Below are 17,294 nucleotides of genomic sequence, written 5' to 3'. Positions count from 1 at the left end.
ATAATAAAAAATAAACAAAGTGGTTGTAGTGAAAAAGGATTTGGGAGTTGTGGTTATAATAAAAAAGATTTACATTTTTATTAGGAAAAAAAAAATATAAAAACAAAAACTATAATTACACTTCCTCACCTTTATTTTCATAATATTTTAATTAAAAGTAACCACACCCCACCACATTTTATTTTTTTTTAATTTTTTAATTTTTCTTCGGTCTGTGCTTTTTCGTTAATAAAAAAGTATTTTTTAGTAATTATTTCAAAAATAGACATAAAAGTGAATTTGCTTTTTTTTTTTTTTTTTTATTCAATTTATTTTATACTTTAAATTATTTTATTTTTTTTATTTTTATTGTAAATGAGAGATTAATAAATTTTTAATTGTATTTGTAAGAGTGGCAGATTGGGATCTAATAGTAAGACGACACATATTTGCTTGTGGGTTGGTTTCAATTCTAATATAAGAGTTTATTGGTTGACCATTTGAACCGAATGGGAAGAGACAAGATGCTACAATATTATTTGGATTTGGATCTACCTGTTTGAGTACGGTAATATTTAAACCTTCTTGAATGACTCTATTGTATGATTGAATATCGATTGGTTTAGTTGATTTAAAGATTTCTTGAATTTCCAATGGTTTACCAGAGATTGTCTTCCAACGAGCGAAAAAGTCACCACTTGATAAACGTAATGGTTCAAAGAATTTACTGATAACAATTGGAAGACGAAGGGTGATAGTGATTGGTTTACCTGGTGTAAGGAAATTAATGGTGATAACTGGTGATTCAGTAAACTCTGATGTACATGAAAAAGTGACTGGTTGTTGTAATTGTGCCTTTGGTTGAATAACTGGTGCAATCGATTGTGGTTGTAATGTTAAACCAGCGATTGAATTAAGGGTAACATTGAAATTGGTCAATGGGAATGCTGAACTATTTCCATAGTATAACATTAATCTACCTTGACCTGATTGATATTCTGATTTCAAACCAACTTGTAACATACTATCCTCATAGAGTACACCCTCACTAACTAAACATAATCTCTTGTATGATGCTAAAATCTTAATTTGCATTGGATCAGAGCCACCACTTGAAATTGGTGAGCTTGATGCTTGAATTGTTGGAGAACTAAATCCACCTTGTTGTTGTTGTTGTTGCTGACCAAATGATGAAACTGTATCACTTTGAACTGGTGAAAATGATTCAGCTTGTTGTTGTTGTTGATAAACTGGTTGTGCTTGTTGAACTGGCTGTTGTTGTTGTTGTTGTTGGTTACCTAAACCTAAACCAAATGGATCTAATAAATCCAAACCATTTGAAGAAACATTTTGTTGTAATTGAGCTTGTTGTTGTTGTGGTGGTTGTTGTTGTTGTTGTTGTTGTGATGGTTGTGGTGATTGATTAAAACCACCAGAACTAATTTTAGAATCTTGACTATTAATCATATTACTATTATTTGCAGAACCTGAAGTACTATTTGAATTATCTTTTGCATCTATAAAAGCAGGAATTACATCGAGTACAGTTTGCATTAAATCTTCATTAAGTGAAGTAAGATTTAAATATTCACATGCTCTTTGTTGAATTTCAGCATCGATATAGGATTGATGTTGTTTAAAGACCTCTTGAGTTTGTTGAGTTAACTCTGGGAAAAGATTTACAAATTTAGCGTAGGTTGAGAGTAAAAGTGCTTTGGTAGGAGCACCACATGTATTGAATTTACTATGTAATATATTGAATTGAACAAGTGGTGATGATTGTGGATTATCAGCAATCAAATGACCAAACTCACCCAAAATATAACCACCAACTTTAATTAATGTCTCGTGACAATTTCTTGATTGAAGTGCATTGAATACTGTACTTGCTGCGTATGCTTGAATATCTTCATGATTGGTAACAATCTTTACAACACGGAACCAAATATCATCAGAAACAAAATCACCTGCAGTTGTAATCAATTGTAAAATAACATCAACATACCAACTATAGTTACTTGCAAACTTTTCTGCTAAATTTGCAATCTTTATCACTAATTCCTCTCTAATTGCATAATCTGCTGTTTGTAAATATGATAATAACTCTGCTACAATATGTTTACATGTATTCTTATCACACATTCCATATAATAAATCTAATGCTCTTCTTCTAATACTGATATCTGAATCTTTTAATGATACTATTTTTTTTAAAAAAAAAAAAAAAAAAAAAAATTTTAATAAAAAAAAGATATAAAGATAAATAATGATAATATGTTATAACCTACATAAAACAGTATCTTGATATTTTTTAATCATAATTGAAGTTTCATTTGATAAAGAAGCAAAATGTGACATTGCTTCTAAACCTAAATATCTAATATTGGTTTCTTTTACTGTAATAAAACGACCCAATAATAATGATGTTTGTTTTAATAAAACTGGATCACTAATAATTTTAAAATAATAATAAGATAAATGTTAATAATAATAATAATAATAATAATAATAATAATAATAATAATAATAATAATAATAATAATTTTTTTTAAAAAAAAAATAAAAAAACAAACTTACTTATCAAGATGAATAATCAAATTTATAGCTTCAAATAAAACAGCATTTAAAGAATTTTTATGATTTACAGTTCCTGCTTTTGCTGATTCAGATTGAGCAAATACTGCTGTTAAAATTTCACCTAAAACTTTACCACCTTGTGAATCATCTGGAGCTGGGAAATATCTGAGGAATTTTAATAATTTAACTTGTAACCATGGGCATGTAACATGATAATAAACATATTCTTTTGGAAATTCTTTATTAATTATAATCTATTAAAAAAAAAAAAAAATTAAAAATTAAAAAAAAAATTAGTTTATATATATTATTATTATCTTTTTTTTTTTTTTTTTTTTTTTACCTTTTTTAATAAATGAATAACTTTTGGAATTGCAGGTTCCCAACCAATAGGATTTTCAGAAGCTAATTCAATTAATAAACTCATTAATGACGTTAATACACCAAAGTCTGGTTCATCCAAAACTGATACTAAACGTTCAACCCATGAATCTGGTGTAACCAAACCAATATGTTTACGATTCATTCTTAAAATTGCTAATGCACATCTTTTTTTAACCATTGGTGATGATGTACTTTTTTAAAAAATAAAAATTTAAATTATTAGTAAAAAAAAAAAAATTATTATTATTATTATTATTATTATTATTATTATTATTATTATTATTATTATTATTATTATTATTATTATTATTATTATTATTATTATTATTATTATTATTATTATTATTATTATTATTATTCATTATTCATTATTCATTATTAATACTAATAATTATTTTAATTATATATTTTGAGAACCTACTTTGCAATTAATAATTTTTGAATTAATGGTGATAAAAACTCTGCAACTTCTTTACCTCCTATATTACAAATGGCAGCCAATGCTAATGATTGGAAATAATCACTACGTGCCAATAAATCCTCTTTAAATGAATTGATAATTAATGGTAACATTTCATGTTGTTCATTTAATAAAATACCTAATGCTATATATCCCTATATTTATTTTTAATTAATATAGTCGACAGAGAATTTAAAAAAAAAAAAAAAAAAAATCTTACAATTTGTTTTTCTGAAAATTTTGTAGAAGATAATAAAGTCACAGCCTCCATATGTCCAAAATCCAATTCATATCCAAGCATATACATGTAAACTAATTTACAAACATATTTTCTTCTTTGATAACCATCAATATTTTTATTTTCTTTAAATTCTTTTCTAATATGTGCCATTTCTTTAGTAACTCTTTTTTCTTCATTTTCTTTTGATGGTGCTAAATGTAAATAAATAAATAAAAAAGGTAAGTAAAGATTTTTAACTTTTTTTTTTTTTTGGCTTTAATTTTTTAAAATTTTTCTTTTCTTTTTTTTTTAAATTATTATCTTACAATTTCTTAAATCTGAAATAAAATTTGTCAAACCCCTCATTGAGGTTTTGGCAATATTTGGATTTGTAACATTCATACTCATTGTTGATTATATATAATGTATAATTAATTATTTATATATTTTTTATTATTTAATTTTGACTTTATTATTATTAATTTACTCTTTTTACTTTTTATTTTACTTTTTTTTTTTTTTATTATTTTTTTTTTATTAATTGATTAATTATTTATTTTTATCAATCTTTTTAAATATTAATACAATCTGTACTACAAATAATTATACAAATGTATAAATGCTACAGGATTTTGAATGAACTTTTTTTTTTTTTTACAATCAAAAAAAAAAAAATAAAAAAAATTTAATTAAAAAAAAAAAAAAAATAAAAAAAATAAAAAAAATAAAAAAAATAAAAAATAAAAAAAATTGAAATTTTTATAATTTTTTTTTTATGTGAATATCACCCATATATGGGTGACTTTTTATTTTTTATTTTTTATTTTTTTTTCATTTTTCTTTATTTTTTTTTTTTTTTGTTATTTCTCTAATCAGTTTTATTTATAAATTTTATTTTTTTGGAAATATTTTGATTGATTTTATTTAGAGTTGTTGTTAAAACCAAATAAATTATAAAAAGTAATGCATTATTACCATAATAACCAAAATAAATTATTTCATTTGTGAGTGTGGGTGAAAGATTATCAAATGAATTGCACAATAATTTTGAAGTTCCACCAATTTTATTTTGACTAAAAAGGAAACAATTATGAAATAATTTAAAAAATATAAAACTTGAGCAAATAAATATATAAACCATCCATTGTTTTGATTTAAATTTAATTGTTTTTTTAAAAAATGATAAATTATTATTATTATTATTATTATTTTGATTAATTTTAATTGGTTTTAAAAATAAAATTAATTTTAATTTATAAATTAAAATTAAAATTGTTAAAATTGAAATGAAAAATGGTATTGAAATTATAATAATTTCATTTATTTGATTATTAAAAATTATTTGAAAATTATTTATATTATTGATTTTAATTAAATCACATAATAACATTACACAATATTTGCAAGTGATTGTTGTAATGAGAATATCAATAATATGAAAAATATTTTTTAAACCAACTAAAAGAGTTGATTTTTTAAAAATTCCAACATTTTCAATTATCCATAACAATGATATTGAAATTATTATTGGTATTATTGATATTATAAAAACTGTTAAAAAATATAAACCAATTGAATAAATAATTGGAAAAATATAAATTTTAAATAAAGTTATTAAAATTTTAAAATCATTAAAAATATTATTATTATTTATTTTTTGATATAAATATTTCATAGTTTTTTTTTTTTTTTTATTATAATTATTATGTATCAATATATTCGAATATATTGAAAGAAAAAAGAAAAAAAAAAAAAAAAAAAAAAAAAGTGTGGGAATAATTATTTTTTATTTGTTTTTAAATTATTATTTTTATATTATTATTTTATTTTTATTTTTATTTTTTTATTATTATTTTATAACTTTGAAACAAATTTACCAACAAATGATTTTACATTATTGTTATTGTTTAAATTATATTTATTATTATTATTTTTGATATTATTAAAGATAGTAGGTTGTCTTAAAGTTTTTTCCCAAAATTGATAAAGATTTTTCATATATCTCATTGGATGTTGAGAAAGATGATTTACATGAACGGAATTATCAAAACATAAAGTTTTAACGGGTATTCCTTGTTGTTTTTGAATTTGAATACCTCTTTCAACGTCTAGATAGGAAGAGATTGGATCATTGATGCTATATATATACAATTGAGGTGTTGGTATAGGACATTTCTTTAAACGATCCCAAAAATCTTTATCAATCTTTTCCACATCGACTAATCTAGAATAACTCTTTGTTACTAATCGAACTGCTTTTTTTGAGATTGATCTATTCATTGTTTTTGTAATTGATTGAAATGCTTGTTCTTCACTAATCTTTGATGGACACGAATCGAATATTTGTCCTTTTATAAATGGTATTAATTTTTTAAATTTCTAGAAATAATTTAAAAATAATTAATAATTTAAAATTATTAAATAATAATTTATGATTTATTATTATTATTATTATTATTATTATTATTATTATTATTATTATTATTATTATTATTATTATTATTATTATTATTATTATTATTATTATTATTATTATTATTATTATTATTATTATTATTATTATTATTACTATTATTAATTTATTAATAATTACAATTTCTTCATTTAATAATTTAAATATTTCACTTTGAAAAACCATATTACCTGAAAAAACTTGAAATATTATAGGTCTTGCAATTTTTTCATTTTCTGAAACTAAAAACTCTAAAAAATTATATGCTAATTCTTTCATTTTTTTTGGGAAAAAACTAATAAAAAATAAAAATAGTCGTACATATGTTAGAGAAGAATTTTATGTTAAAAAAATAATTAATAAAAATAATAATAGTGAACTTACTGACATAAATATGATGGTGAGAATGAGATTGTAACAAAACCATTATCTAAATATAATTTTGAGTATTTATTCAAATGTTTTGGATTTGATTTTATCCAACCTACAATGATTGCCATCGGATGAATTGTTAGTCCAAATGGTGGTACAGGATAAGGTGGATAGTTTGTAACCCATTCAAATTTACTTATTGTAATCTGTTTTGATTCTATTTCTAATTTCGTTGAAAATTGATTCTTTTCATCTTTATTGTTATCATTATTATTATTATTTTTATTATTATTATTATTATTATTATTATTATTATTATTATTATTATTATTATTATTATTATTATTATTATTATTATTATTATTATTATTACTGTTTATATTCTTTTTTTTTAACATTTCTTCTCAACGTTTCGACTAAAAGGGAAAATTAAAAAAATTAAAAAAAAAAAAAAAAATTAAAAAAATTTTATTAATTTTTTTTTTTTTTTTATTTTTTATTTTAATTTTTATTTTTTTATTTTTTTTATTTTTTTTATTTTTTTTTAATTTTTTTTTTTCTTTTTTTTTTTCAGTGAATTAATATTAATCCATAAAAGTGTCAAATAAAATTGGGTGGTATTCATTAAGATCTCTTTGTGCTATAAAAAAAAAAAAAACAAATAAATAATTAAATAAATAAATAACTAGCTAAGGAATATATTTAATTTTTTTTTTTAAAAAAAAAAATTTAGATTACTCACAGCAACACCCAATTTGGTAGTGGGTGATCCAACATATCATCAACAATTATGTCACAAACAACATATTTCCGAAAATTAATCAAAAAAAAAAAAAAAAAAAAAAAAAAAAAAAAAAAAAAAAAATTGAAGATTTGTGAAGGGTCCCACTTTTATGGAGCATGGTTATATTGAATGTCACAAAATGAAGAAGCATTTTTTTTAAAAAAAAAAAAATCTTTTTAGTTTTAAATTATAATAAACTGAATACCTTACGAAAAAAAAGTGACATTGCGATTAATGGAATCATAAAAAAAAAAATTTGAAAAAAAAAAAAAAAATATTAAAATAAATAAAAAAAAATAAATTAATAGTCGAAGATGGTGACATTAAACGATAAACTGGTTCTTTTCTAAAATTGTTCACTGTTATTTTTTTTTTTTATTTTTTTTCATTTAATTCGTAACACAGTGTAAAAAATTAAAAATAAAAAATAAAAAATAATAAAAAATAAAAAAATAAAAAGTAAAAAATAAAAAAAAATAAAAAATAAAATATTTTAATAATACCCCCATTTGCATTGTTTTTTTTTTTTTTTTTTTTTTTTTTTTTAAATTGTACACGGGTTTTTTTTTTTTTTAACTTTTTCAATGGGTTATTTTTAAAAAAATTTGAAAAATAAAAAAAAATTTTTTTTAAAAAAAAAAAAAAAAAAAAAAAAAAAAAAAAAAAAAAAAAAAAAAATGATAATTAAAAAAATTAATAATAGTTTTTCAAAATCAGAATTTACAAATAAATTAATTACAATAAAAAAATTGAATTATAAAGAAATTATTGAAAAAATAAAAAATGGATTATTTAATTTTCCGATATTCTCTATTTTATCAATATATTTTGCTCAATGTTTTTATGAATATTCATTGGAAGGAAGAAAGGATTTACAATGGATGCATGCCAACTTAAAATTTTTCGGAATTTATATACTCATTTCAACAGTTTTTTTCGTATTTGGATTTGTTTCATTAGGAAAATTAATTAAAGATTTAACAAAAATAATTAATGTTGGAAACGATTATAAAAAATATGATTTATATAATATTAAAAATAATAATAAAATTAATAAATACACAAAATTAATTTTAAAAAAATTTAATATATCATTGGTTTTATATCGTAACCTTTTAATAATATTATTTGTAAAACTTTTAATAATTTCATTCTATAAAATTACAAAAGATAAAGGTGCAACTTTAATTAATCATGGTCAATATAATTTAATTGCATTTACAACTATAATGTTAATTTATTTAATTGGATTTTTATCTTGGTTTTTAATTTTTAAGTAAGTTTTTTTTTTTTTTTTTTTTTTTTTTTTTTTTTTTTTTTTTATTTAATAATACATAATAATAATAATTAAACATTAAATTATTTACTAATTTTTCATTTTTTTTTTTTTATTTTTTTTATTTTTTTTTCATTTTTTATTTTTAATTTTTAATTTTTTTTTTTTTTTCATTTTTTTTATTTAAAAATAAAAAGAAATTGGACAATTAAAAATACAATAATTAGATTATTTATTTTAATAATTTTAGTTTATATTTCATTTTCAATTAAAAATATATTTGTTAGTAAAAATTGGCCAATTGGGATTGATGGTAAACAATTAAAGTTTAAAGATGAAAGTAGTGGTGGTGGTAAAGTTTGTGAAATTGAAACCAATTTTATAGCATGGCCATCATTTTTACCAAAAGGATCAACTAGAATTATTACAGGATCAAGTGAATGTCCAAGTGAAAGTGAACAGTTTTCAAGATTGAACAATGGTATTTTAACAATGGATAATTGTTTTGAAGAGAATAAACAATATACATTATCACCAGTATTTTGGGAGGAACAAAAAAAGTTTGATACATTTACCAATGATTTTAAATATTATGAAAAATTATTCAAAGGTAAAACACAAACACTTCAATATACTAAACCAGTTGAAATTAAACATGAAACTGTAATGGCAATTTGTGGTAATCAAACTGAAATTCATTATCATAATATAAAGAATCAACAATTTTATCAAAGAACATTGAATAATTTCAATTCACCAAAGATTAAAGAACATGTGGATAAAGTTAAATTACCAAATCATCCAGATGAAAAATATAATAAAAAACCAATCGATATTTTATTTTTAATGATTGATGCATTATCAAGAGCTCAATTTAAATCTGCAATGCCAAGTACTTTTGAAACTTTACAATCTATTCAAAATCAAGGTCATTCAAAGGTTTTTCAATTTTTTAGATATCATTCATTGAAACCATTTTCAGATCCAAATACAATGGCAATGTATAATGGTTTTAATAGAGTTGGTTATGATGATATCGATTATGAAAATAATATTAATGATCAAGGTGGTATCGGTGGTGGTGGTGGTGGTGATGGTGATTATCATCATGATGATACTAATACATTTACATGGGAAAAGAATCCAATGTTTTATCAATCATTTAGAAATGATTCATATGTTACAACTTGGGTGACTGGTTTATGTCAAGATTGGTTTCAACATTATTTAAAGATGGATAAGGAGGTAGGATCAGTAGATCATGAAATGGCATTACCATTCTGTTCACCACAATTACACCCACCAGAGAAACCATTTGGTATCTTTGAAGGTCCTTACTCTATACGTCGTCGTTGTTTAGGTGATAAACATGTTCATGAAACCATTTTTCAATATATCAATCAATTTTGGGAAAACTATAAAGATGTTGGTAAAATATTACATACAACCTTTATGGATGGTCATGAAGGTACCAATGAAGTTATTCAAATTGCTGATAAAGGTTTTCAAAAGTTTTTAGATAAGGATTTAAGACCAAAACTAAATGATACCTTTTTAATTTTAGCCTCTGATCATGGTCAACATATGTCTGGTTATTATATGTGGTCCAAAGGTGGTAAAATCGAAGTGGCAATGCCAATGCTCTATTTGGTCTTACCAAGTTGGTTCCTTGAAAAATACCCTCACCTCGAACAACAACTATTGGAAAATGAAAATAAACTATCAACACCTTTCCAATTGTATGATACCATTAGAACACTTTCAACTTTTCCTGAATTTGGTGGTATCGATATGAAAGATCCAAATGGTGTTCGTAATGATAATCAAAAAGGTTTTTTAGGTAAAATTCCTGATGATATAACTTGTGCTCAATTAGGCATACCACATGATTTTTGTGTTTGTAAATAAAAATAAAAAATAAAAATAAAAATTTATTTATTTAAAGATATAATTAGTTTCTTGTTATTCGTTTTACTTTTTTTTTTATTTTTTTTTATTTTTTTTATTATTTAAAATTAATGATAAAAAATTTAATAGTAACTCTTAATTTTTTTTTTTTTTTTTTTTTTTTTTTTTTTTAATAATAGAAATTTATCATTTTTTATTTAAGTAATAAAATTTAATTAAATTTAACCTTAATTTGTTGGGACTGGTCTTTGAATAGATTTAAAGAGAAGAGATTGATTTTTCATAAAATAATCAACCATTTCATTATGAGTCTTTACTGTGTATAAGTTATCCATTGTGTTTACAAAAAAGTCATTACGATCAACAGAGACAAAGAACCAATCATCATAGGAAGTAAGACCGTAAACTACTCTATAAACACCTGGATTACTCTCTGCAATAATGCTTCCATCTAAACCATGTGTATAAGTATTTTTATAACCAGCACCATATGGACAACGGAAACAAAATAAAACAGATGTCTAAATTATTTAATAATAATAATGATAATAATAATAATAAAAAAAAATATTAATAATAATAAAAATAAATTATAATTATATTAAAAAAAAAAAAAAAAAAAATTATATTGGTTTTTATGTTATCATTATATATATATATAAAATGAAAAAATATTTACTTGATAAAAATAATAATTTAATTCTTGACTCATTCTAATATCGACATTAGTTTCACTTTCATATCCATAATTGTTTATATCGGTTGTTGTTCCAATAGTAACACCAAGAGTTACACTTGCTTCATATAAACCTAAGGCTATATCAGCTCCAGCACTTGACATTGTTGTTGATTTTTGATCAATACCTTTTCTAATATTTGCAGTAAGAGTTGCTGTTGGAATTATATTTTTATTCATTGGATTCTTTAAATAAACAGCAACTGGAAAGATTTGCCACTTGACTTTTTCTCTTTTGACACCCTTTGATTGATTATAATTCATTGTAATATCAACGGCTGGTACTTGATATTCACTACCATTTTGGACGAAAACTGCAGCTGGCATTGTGTTTGAATTACTATTTTTATAAATCCTATCTACGTCCTGATTTGTTGTCACTGTCTGCATTTGATCCAAATTAAATTCTAATTGTTTAACTGGATCATTGGATGAATAACTTTCACTTGTTATATCTATCATTTTTTAAATAATTTAATAAATTAACAACAACACAATTTTTTTTTTTTAAAGTAAGATGGAAAAAAAAAAAAAAAAAAAAAAAAAAAAAAAAAAAAAAAAAAAAAAAAAATAAAATAATTAAAAATATCTTTTATAAAAAAATCCTAATTCTTTTAACAAATTCCTTAAAAATTAAAATTATTTATCTTAAGATTATTATTATTATTATTATTTTTTTTATAAAATTGACACGAAAAGATATTTTGTTTTATTTCATTTTTTTTTTTTTTTTTTTTTTTTTTTTTTTTTTTTTTTTATAGATTTTAAACGAATCGCTAATCTCATATAAAAAATTGAAATTTTTTTTTATTCCCTAAAATATCTTTGTGTTTTTTTTTTTTGGTTATTTTCTTGTACAAAGATATTCTTAAACATTAAAGAAAATTTAAATATTTAATTTTTAATTTTTTTTTATTATTTTTTTTTAAAAAAAAAAAAAAAAAAAAAAAAAAAAATAATAAACTTTTTTTTTTTTTTTTTTTTAATCTTATCTATTGTTTATTTTAAAAAATGTCAGATACAAATTCACATACAATTACAGATGAAAGTAAAGTAGGACCACCACCATTCCACAGTGATTCAGATGATGATGATGGTTGGGACAACAATAACAATAATAATAACAATAACAATAACAATAACAACAACAACAACAACAACAACAACAACAACAACAACAACAACAATAATACTGATGGTAATAATGATGGTAATAATACTAATCCATATCATGGAGGTGGTAAAGACAAAGATGATTTCAATATGGACAACGCCCAAATTGGATATACCGACCATGATGTTGATGTCAATTTATTCCTTAAGGATAAATTTGATCCATGTTTTATTATTAATAATTCAAAATATGTTTCATGGAGAAGTGATGCTTCCCAAGGCCAACTTCAACTAGGAAACACTTTAATTAGTTACACTTGTTACCCAGTTGGTGCCCTTCTTGTAAAGGTTTATGGTAATACACCACCAAGTGTTACAGATTTCGGTGTTCAAAGAACTACTGGTTATAGTTCCTCTGAAACAAAAGAAGTTCAAAGAGATTATCGATTTAGTGTTGGTATCACAGGTGCAAGCTTAGGGTAAATTTAACCAATTTTTTATTTTTTTATTTTTTTTTTTAAAATATTTTATTAATTTTTTTTTTTTTTTTTTTTAAACATTATTAGATTCAAAGTTACCACCAGAAGTATTCTTACAACAAATTTGGAGAGTAAAAGTGATATTGCATGGACTCAAGATTTACCAGGCCTCCAAAAATACTACGTATACCAAAGTTGTTTGTATTATGTTTTTGCTCTAAATAATAATGATTCCCTCCTTGCATCTAAAAACACAAGTTATAAAATTAAATATATTAATGGTAAAAATTATCTTTTCGTTGGTTTTAACAGAAATGATACTTGTATTTCAAAAAAAGATTGTGTTGTTAATATTCCAACAGAAAAAGATTTTATTGATTATCTTGCTGCAAACCCATCCAAATGGGTTTTGTCTTAAATCTTTAAAGGTTAATCTGTTTATAAAATTATAAATTAATAATAATTTTAAAACTTCATTAAAAAAATAATAAAATTTTAAAAATTAATTCTTTTTTTTCTTTATTTATTATCTTAAATATTTTTTATTATTTTTTTTATTGATCAAATAAATTTATTAAAAATAATCAAAATATAAAAAAAATTACAAAGAATGAATGATAAATAATAAAAGAAAAAAATAAAAAATTTTTGATTAGAAAAAAAAAAATTTCAAAAAAAAAAAAGAATAATTATGATAATTTCTAATGCATTAATGCAAAAAAAAAATCAAAAATAAGAACAATTAAGATTTTATAATTAAAATAATTATTTATTATTAAATAGATATTATTTTTTTAATTATCCCAGAGATTTCTATGATTTGCTAAATAATTAATAAAATCATTTTCATCAATCATTTGATATTTTGAGTCATATGATCTTATAATTTGATTGTTGGAATAAATTGAAACAAAAAAGTAAAGGTCATTACCAATGAATTTCCAATCAAAATCTGGGTTAAGTTGAGCCAATCTTCTATGATCAATTGAATCAATCATTTTGTATGCATAAGTTACAAGACTTTGGTGAACATAAGAGGTAGTACTTAAGTATTGAGAGTAAGAGGTTTTTGTTTCAGAATAAAAATCGGCTGAATATTCAAATTTTCTATTATAAAAAAAAAAAAAATAAAAAAAATTATTTGCCAATGTTAATAAAATTTTTTTTTTTTTAATAAAATAAAAATAAATATTCAATCTTACCTAATAAATTTAAATTTAGCTTCAAAATCAAAGGGAATATATCCTTTATGACCATTTTTAAAATTAGAATCTCCTTGAACATGTTTTGAGAAACTTGTACTTTTTGAGATAGTATAATAATTTGGAGTTGTAATGTTCAAAGTTTGTTGAAATTCAACTAGGCTACCACATGGTTTTACATTGAATTTAACATCTGCTCCATTTGGATATTGATCTGTTTTCAAAAAAACAGTTCCAGAACTGCTTGTTTGATTGTTAATAATAACAGCTGGTTCAATTGGATTATTCATTTTTGTTAACCAATCAGCATCATGATTGTTATCAACTATTTTTAGATTATTTAAACTAAATGGTACTTGACCAGAACTTTGGTTAACAATAATATTTGGTTCCATAATTTGATTTTTAAATAAATTAATATTTGAAATTATATTTAATAATATTATAAAAAAAAAAAATAAAAGTAAAAAAAAAAAAAAAAAAAAAAAAAAAAAAAAAAAAAAAAAAAAAAAAAAAAAAAAATCAATCAATTTTCTGAAAACTTTAATGTGCAAATCTTTTTTATTTTAACCAATAAAATTAATCAAAAACAATGTCTCAGATTTTTAGTTTTTTTTTTGAAATCTAAAAAAATAATTTTTTAAAAATCTCGACAACTAAGATTTCGGTATGAACATAAAGATAAATGTTTTTTTTCATTTTCTAAAACAAGATATTATAATTTTTTTTTTTTATAAAAAAAAATAAAATTAAATAAAATAAAAAAGTTAAAAATTAAAAAGTAAAAAAAAAAAAATATTATTTTTACTTTTTATAATATTATTAATTATTTATTATTTAAAATATAATTAAAAAAAAGTAATTATTAAATAATTAAAGTTTTAAATTTTATTATTTTATAATAAAATATTAATTTTTAAAAATAAAATTAAAAAAAGAATGACAAATACAGATAATATGGAACAAAAAGATTTCAATTTATTTGACGGAGCAATCTGTAGAAATAAAGATGAATTAATTGAAGAATGTGATATGAAAGGTCCAGTTGACCCAAATGATAGTGGTATTTTTATTGATAGATCATTTTCATATCATGTTGGTAGAAAATTTGGTGAAATTAAGTTAAAAGTTGATTCTCAAGGAACAACTAAAGGTTTCCAATTTGTAAAGATCATTTCCAACCTTACGAATATCAACATCATTTTTATTATAGTTGATAAGAGTATCAATGTAACTTCTTGAGCCTTCATCTAATTTTTGAGCCATAACCATATTATATTGATAACAATAATAATTACCCTTATCGAATTTGAATTGAATTGTGAGTTGAATTTGATCTTGTTTATCAACATCATAGGTATGCTTCTCATCGTAACCAAATTCACCACCAAAACCTTCGAAACCAGCCATAAAATAACTTTTAAACTCTGTTTTTAAGGTGGTATGAATATGATATCCTGCCTTTCTGTAAAATGTGAGGGTACTATGATCAGGAACATAAGAGCAATCGAGGTATTCGATGAATGCACCACATGGATAAAATTCAAATTGGAAACCTTTAGTTGTTCCTTGAGAATCAACTTTTAACTTAATTTCACCAAATTTTCTACCAACATGATATGAAAATGATCTATCAATAAAAATACCACTATCATTTGGGTCAACTGGACCTTTCATATCACATTCTTCAATTAATTCATCTTTATTTCTACAGATTGCTCCGTCAAATAAATTGAAATCTTTTTGTTCCATATTATCTGTATTTGTCATTCTTTTTTTAATTTTATTTTTAAAAATTAATATTTTATTATAAAATAATAAAATTTAAAACTTTAATTATTTAATAATTACTTTTTTTTAATTATATTTTAAATAATAAATAATTAATAATATTATAAAAAGTAAAAATAATATTTTTTTTTTTTTACTTTTTAATTTTTAACTTTTTTATTTTATTTAATTTTATTTTTTTTTATAAAAAAAAAAAATTATAATATCTTGTTTTAGAAAATGAAAAAAAACATTTATCTTTATGTTCATACCGAAATCTTAGTTGTCGAGATTTTTAAAAAATTATTTTTTTAGATTTCAAAAAAAAAACTAAAAATCTGAGACATTGTTTTTGATTAATTTTATTGGTTAAAATAAAAAAGATTTGCACATTAAAGTTTTCAGAAAATTGATTGATTTTTTTTTTTTTTTTTTTTTTTTTTTTTTTTTTTTTTTTTTTTTTTTTTTTTTTTTACTTTTATTTTTTTTTTTTATAATATTATTAAATATAATTTCAAATATTAATTTATTTAAAAATCAAATTATGGAACCAAATATTATTGTTAACCAAAGTTCTGGTCAAGTACCATTTAGTTTAAATAATCTAAAAATAGTTGATAACAATCATGATGCTGATTGGTTAACAAAAATGAATAATCCAATTGAACCAGCTGTTATTATTAACAATCAAACAAGCAGTTCTGGAACTGTTTTTTTGAAAACAGATCAATATCCAAATGGAGCAGATGTTAAATTCAATGTAAAACCATGTGGTAGCCTAGTTGAATTTCAACAAACTTTGAACATTACAACTCCAAATTATTATACTATCTCAAAAAGTACAAGTTTCTCAAAACATGTTCAAGGAGATTCTAATTTTAAAAATGGTCATAAAGGATATATTCCCTTTGATTTTGAAGCTAAATTTAAATTTATTAGGTAAGATTGAATATTTATTTTTATTTTATTAAAAAAAAAAAAATTTTATTAACATTGGCAAATAATTTTTTTTATTTTTTTTTTTTTTATAATAGAAAATTTGAATATTCAGCCGATTTTTATTCTGAAACAAAAACCTCTTACTCTCAATACTTAAGTACTACCTCTTATGTTCACCAAAGTCTTGTAACTTATGCATACAAAATGATTGATTCAATTGATCATAGAAGATTGGCTCAACTTAACCCAGATTTTGATTGGAAATTCATTGGTAATGACCTTTACTTTTTTGTTTCAATTTATTCCAACAATCAAATTATAAGATCATATGACTCAAAATATCAAATGATTGATGAAAATGATTTTATTAATTATTTAGCAAATCATAGAAATCTCTGGGATAATTAAAAAAATAATATCTATTTAATAATAAATAATTATTTTAATTATAAAATCTTAATTGTTCTTATTTTTGATTTTTTTTTTGCATTAATGCATTAGAAATTATCATAATTATTCTTTTTTTTTTTTGAAATTTTTTTTTTTCTAATCAAAAATTTTTTATTTTTTTCTTTTATTATTTATCATTCATTCTTTGTAATTTTTTTTATATTTTGATTATTTTTAATAAATTTATTTGATC

General features: G+C 21.0%; 7 protein-coding genes across 7 annotated transcripts; 3 read left to right on the top strand and 4 right to left on the bottom strand.

The window, feature by feature from the left end:
• Positions 1-345: 345 nt before the first annotated feature.
• On the bottom strand, positions 346-4,028 carry ap2a1-2 (adaptor-related protein complex 2, alpha subunit; the record flags this gene model as incomplete). Its single annotated transcript, XM_639539.2, has 7 exons — positions 346-2,180; positions 2,268-2,428; positions 2,557-2,810; positions 2,900-3,131; positions 3,362-3,555; positions 3,621-3,832; positions 3,947-4,028. The coding sequence occupies 7 exons, from the start codon at positions 4,026-4,028 to the stop codon at positions 346-348; spliced, it is 2,970 nt and encodes a 989-aa protein (XP_644631.2).
• A 1,446-nt stretch (positions 4,029-5,474) lies between these two features.
• DDB_G0273499 (hypothetical protein) lies at positions 5,475-6,842 on the bottom strand (the record flags this gene model as incomplete). The annotated part of the gene is made up of 3 exons (XM_639538.1): positions 5,475-5,999; positions 6,214-6,367; positions 6,457-6,842. The coding sequence occupies 3 exons, from the start codon at positions 6,840-6,842 to the stop codon at positions 5,475-5,477; spliced, it is 1,065 nt and encodes a 354-aa protein (XP_644630.1).
• Positions 6,843-7,905: 1,063 nt separating this feature from the next.
• On the top strand, positions 7,906-10,412 carry DDB_G0273497 (hypothetical protein; the record flags this gene model as incomplete). Its single annotated transcript, XM_639537.1, has 2 exons — positions 7,906-8,504; positions 8,702-10,412. 2 exons carry the CDS (start codon positions 7,906-7,908, stop codon positions 10,410-10,412), a joined length of 2,310 nt encoding a protein of 769 aa, XP_644629.1.
• Positions 10,413-10,639: 227 nt separating this feature from the next.
• Positions 10,640-11,610, bottom strand: DDB_G0273495 (hypothetical protein; the record flags this gene model as incomplete). Its single annotated transcript, XM_639536.1, has 2 exons — positions 10,640-10,933; positions 11,092-11,610. 2 exons carry the CDS (start codon positions 11,608-11,610, stop codon positions 10,640-10,642), a joined length of 813 nt encoding a protein of 270 aa, XP_644628.1.
• Positions 11,611-12,159: 549 nt separating this feature from the next.
• On the top strand, positions 12,160-13,158 carry DDB_G0273493 (hypothetical protein; the record flags this gene model as incomplete). The annotated part of the gene is made up of 2 exons (XM_639535.1): positions 12,160-12,740; positions 12,828-13,158. 2 exons carry the CDS (start codon positions 12,160-12,162, stop codon positions 13,156-13,158), a joined length of 912 nt encoding a protein of 303 aa, XP_644627.1.
• Positions 13,159-13,534: 376 nt separating this feature from the next.
• On the bottom strand, positions 13,535-14,337 carry DDB_G0273491 (hypothetical protein; the record flags this gene model as incomplete). The annotated part of the gene is made up of 2 exons (XM_639534.1): positions 13,535-13,847; positions 13,943-14,337. 2 exons carry the CDS (start codon positions 14,335-14,337, stop codon positions 13,535-13,537), a joined length of 708 nt encoding a protein of 235 aa, XP_644626.1.
• Positions 14,338-16,256: 1,919 nt separating this feature from the next.
• On the top strand, positions 16,257-17,059 carry DDB_G0273487 (hypothetical protein; the record flags this gene model as incomplete). The annotated part of the gene is made up of 2 exons (XM_639532.1): positions 16,257-16,651; positions 16,747-17,059. 2 exons carry the CDS (start codon positions 16,257-16,259, stop codon positions 17,057-17,059), a joined length of 708 nt encoding a protein of 235 aa, XP_644624.1.
• Positions 17,060-17,294: the final 235 nt, after the last annotated feature.

The sequence above is a fragment of the Dictyostelium discoideum genome (assembly GCF_000004695.1).
Source record: "Dictyostelium discoideum AX4 chromosome 2 chromosome, whole genome shotgun sequence".
Classification (NCBI taxonomy): domain Eukaryota; phylum Evosea; class Eumycetozoa; order Dictyosteliales; family Dictyosteliaceae; genus Dictyostelium; species Dictyostelium discoideum.
This window is presented reverse-complemented; position numbering and strand designations above follow the sequence as displayed.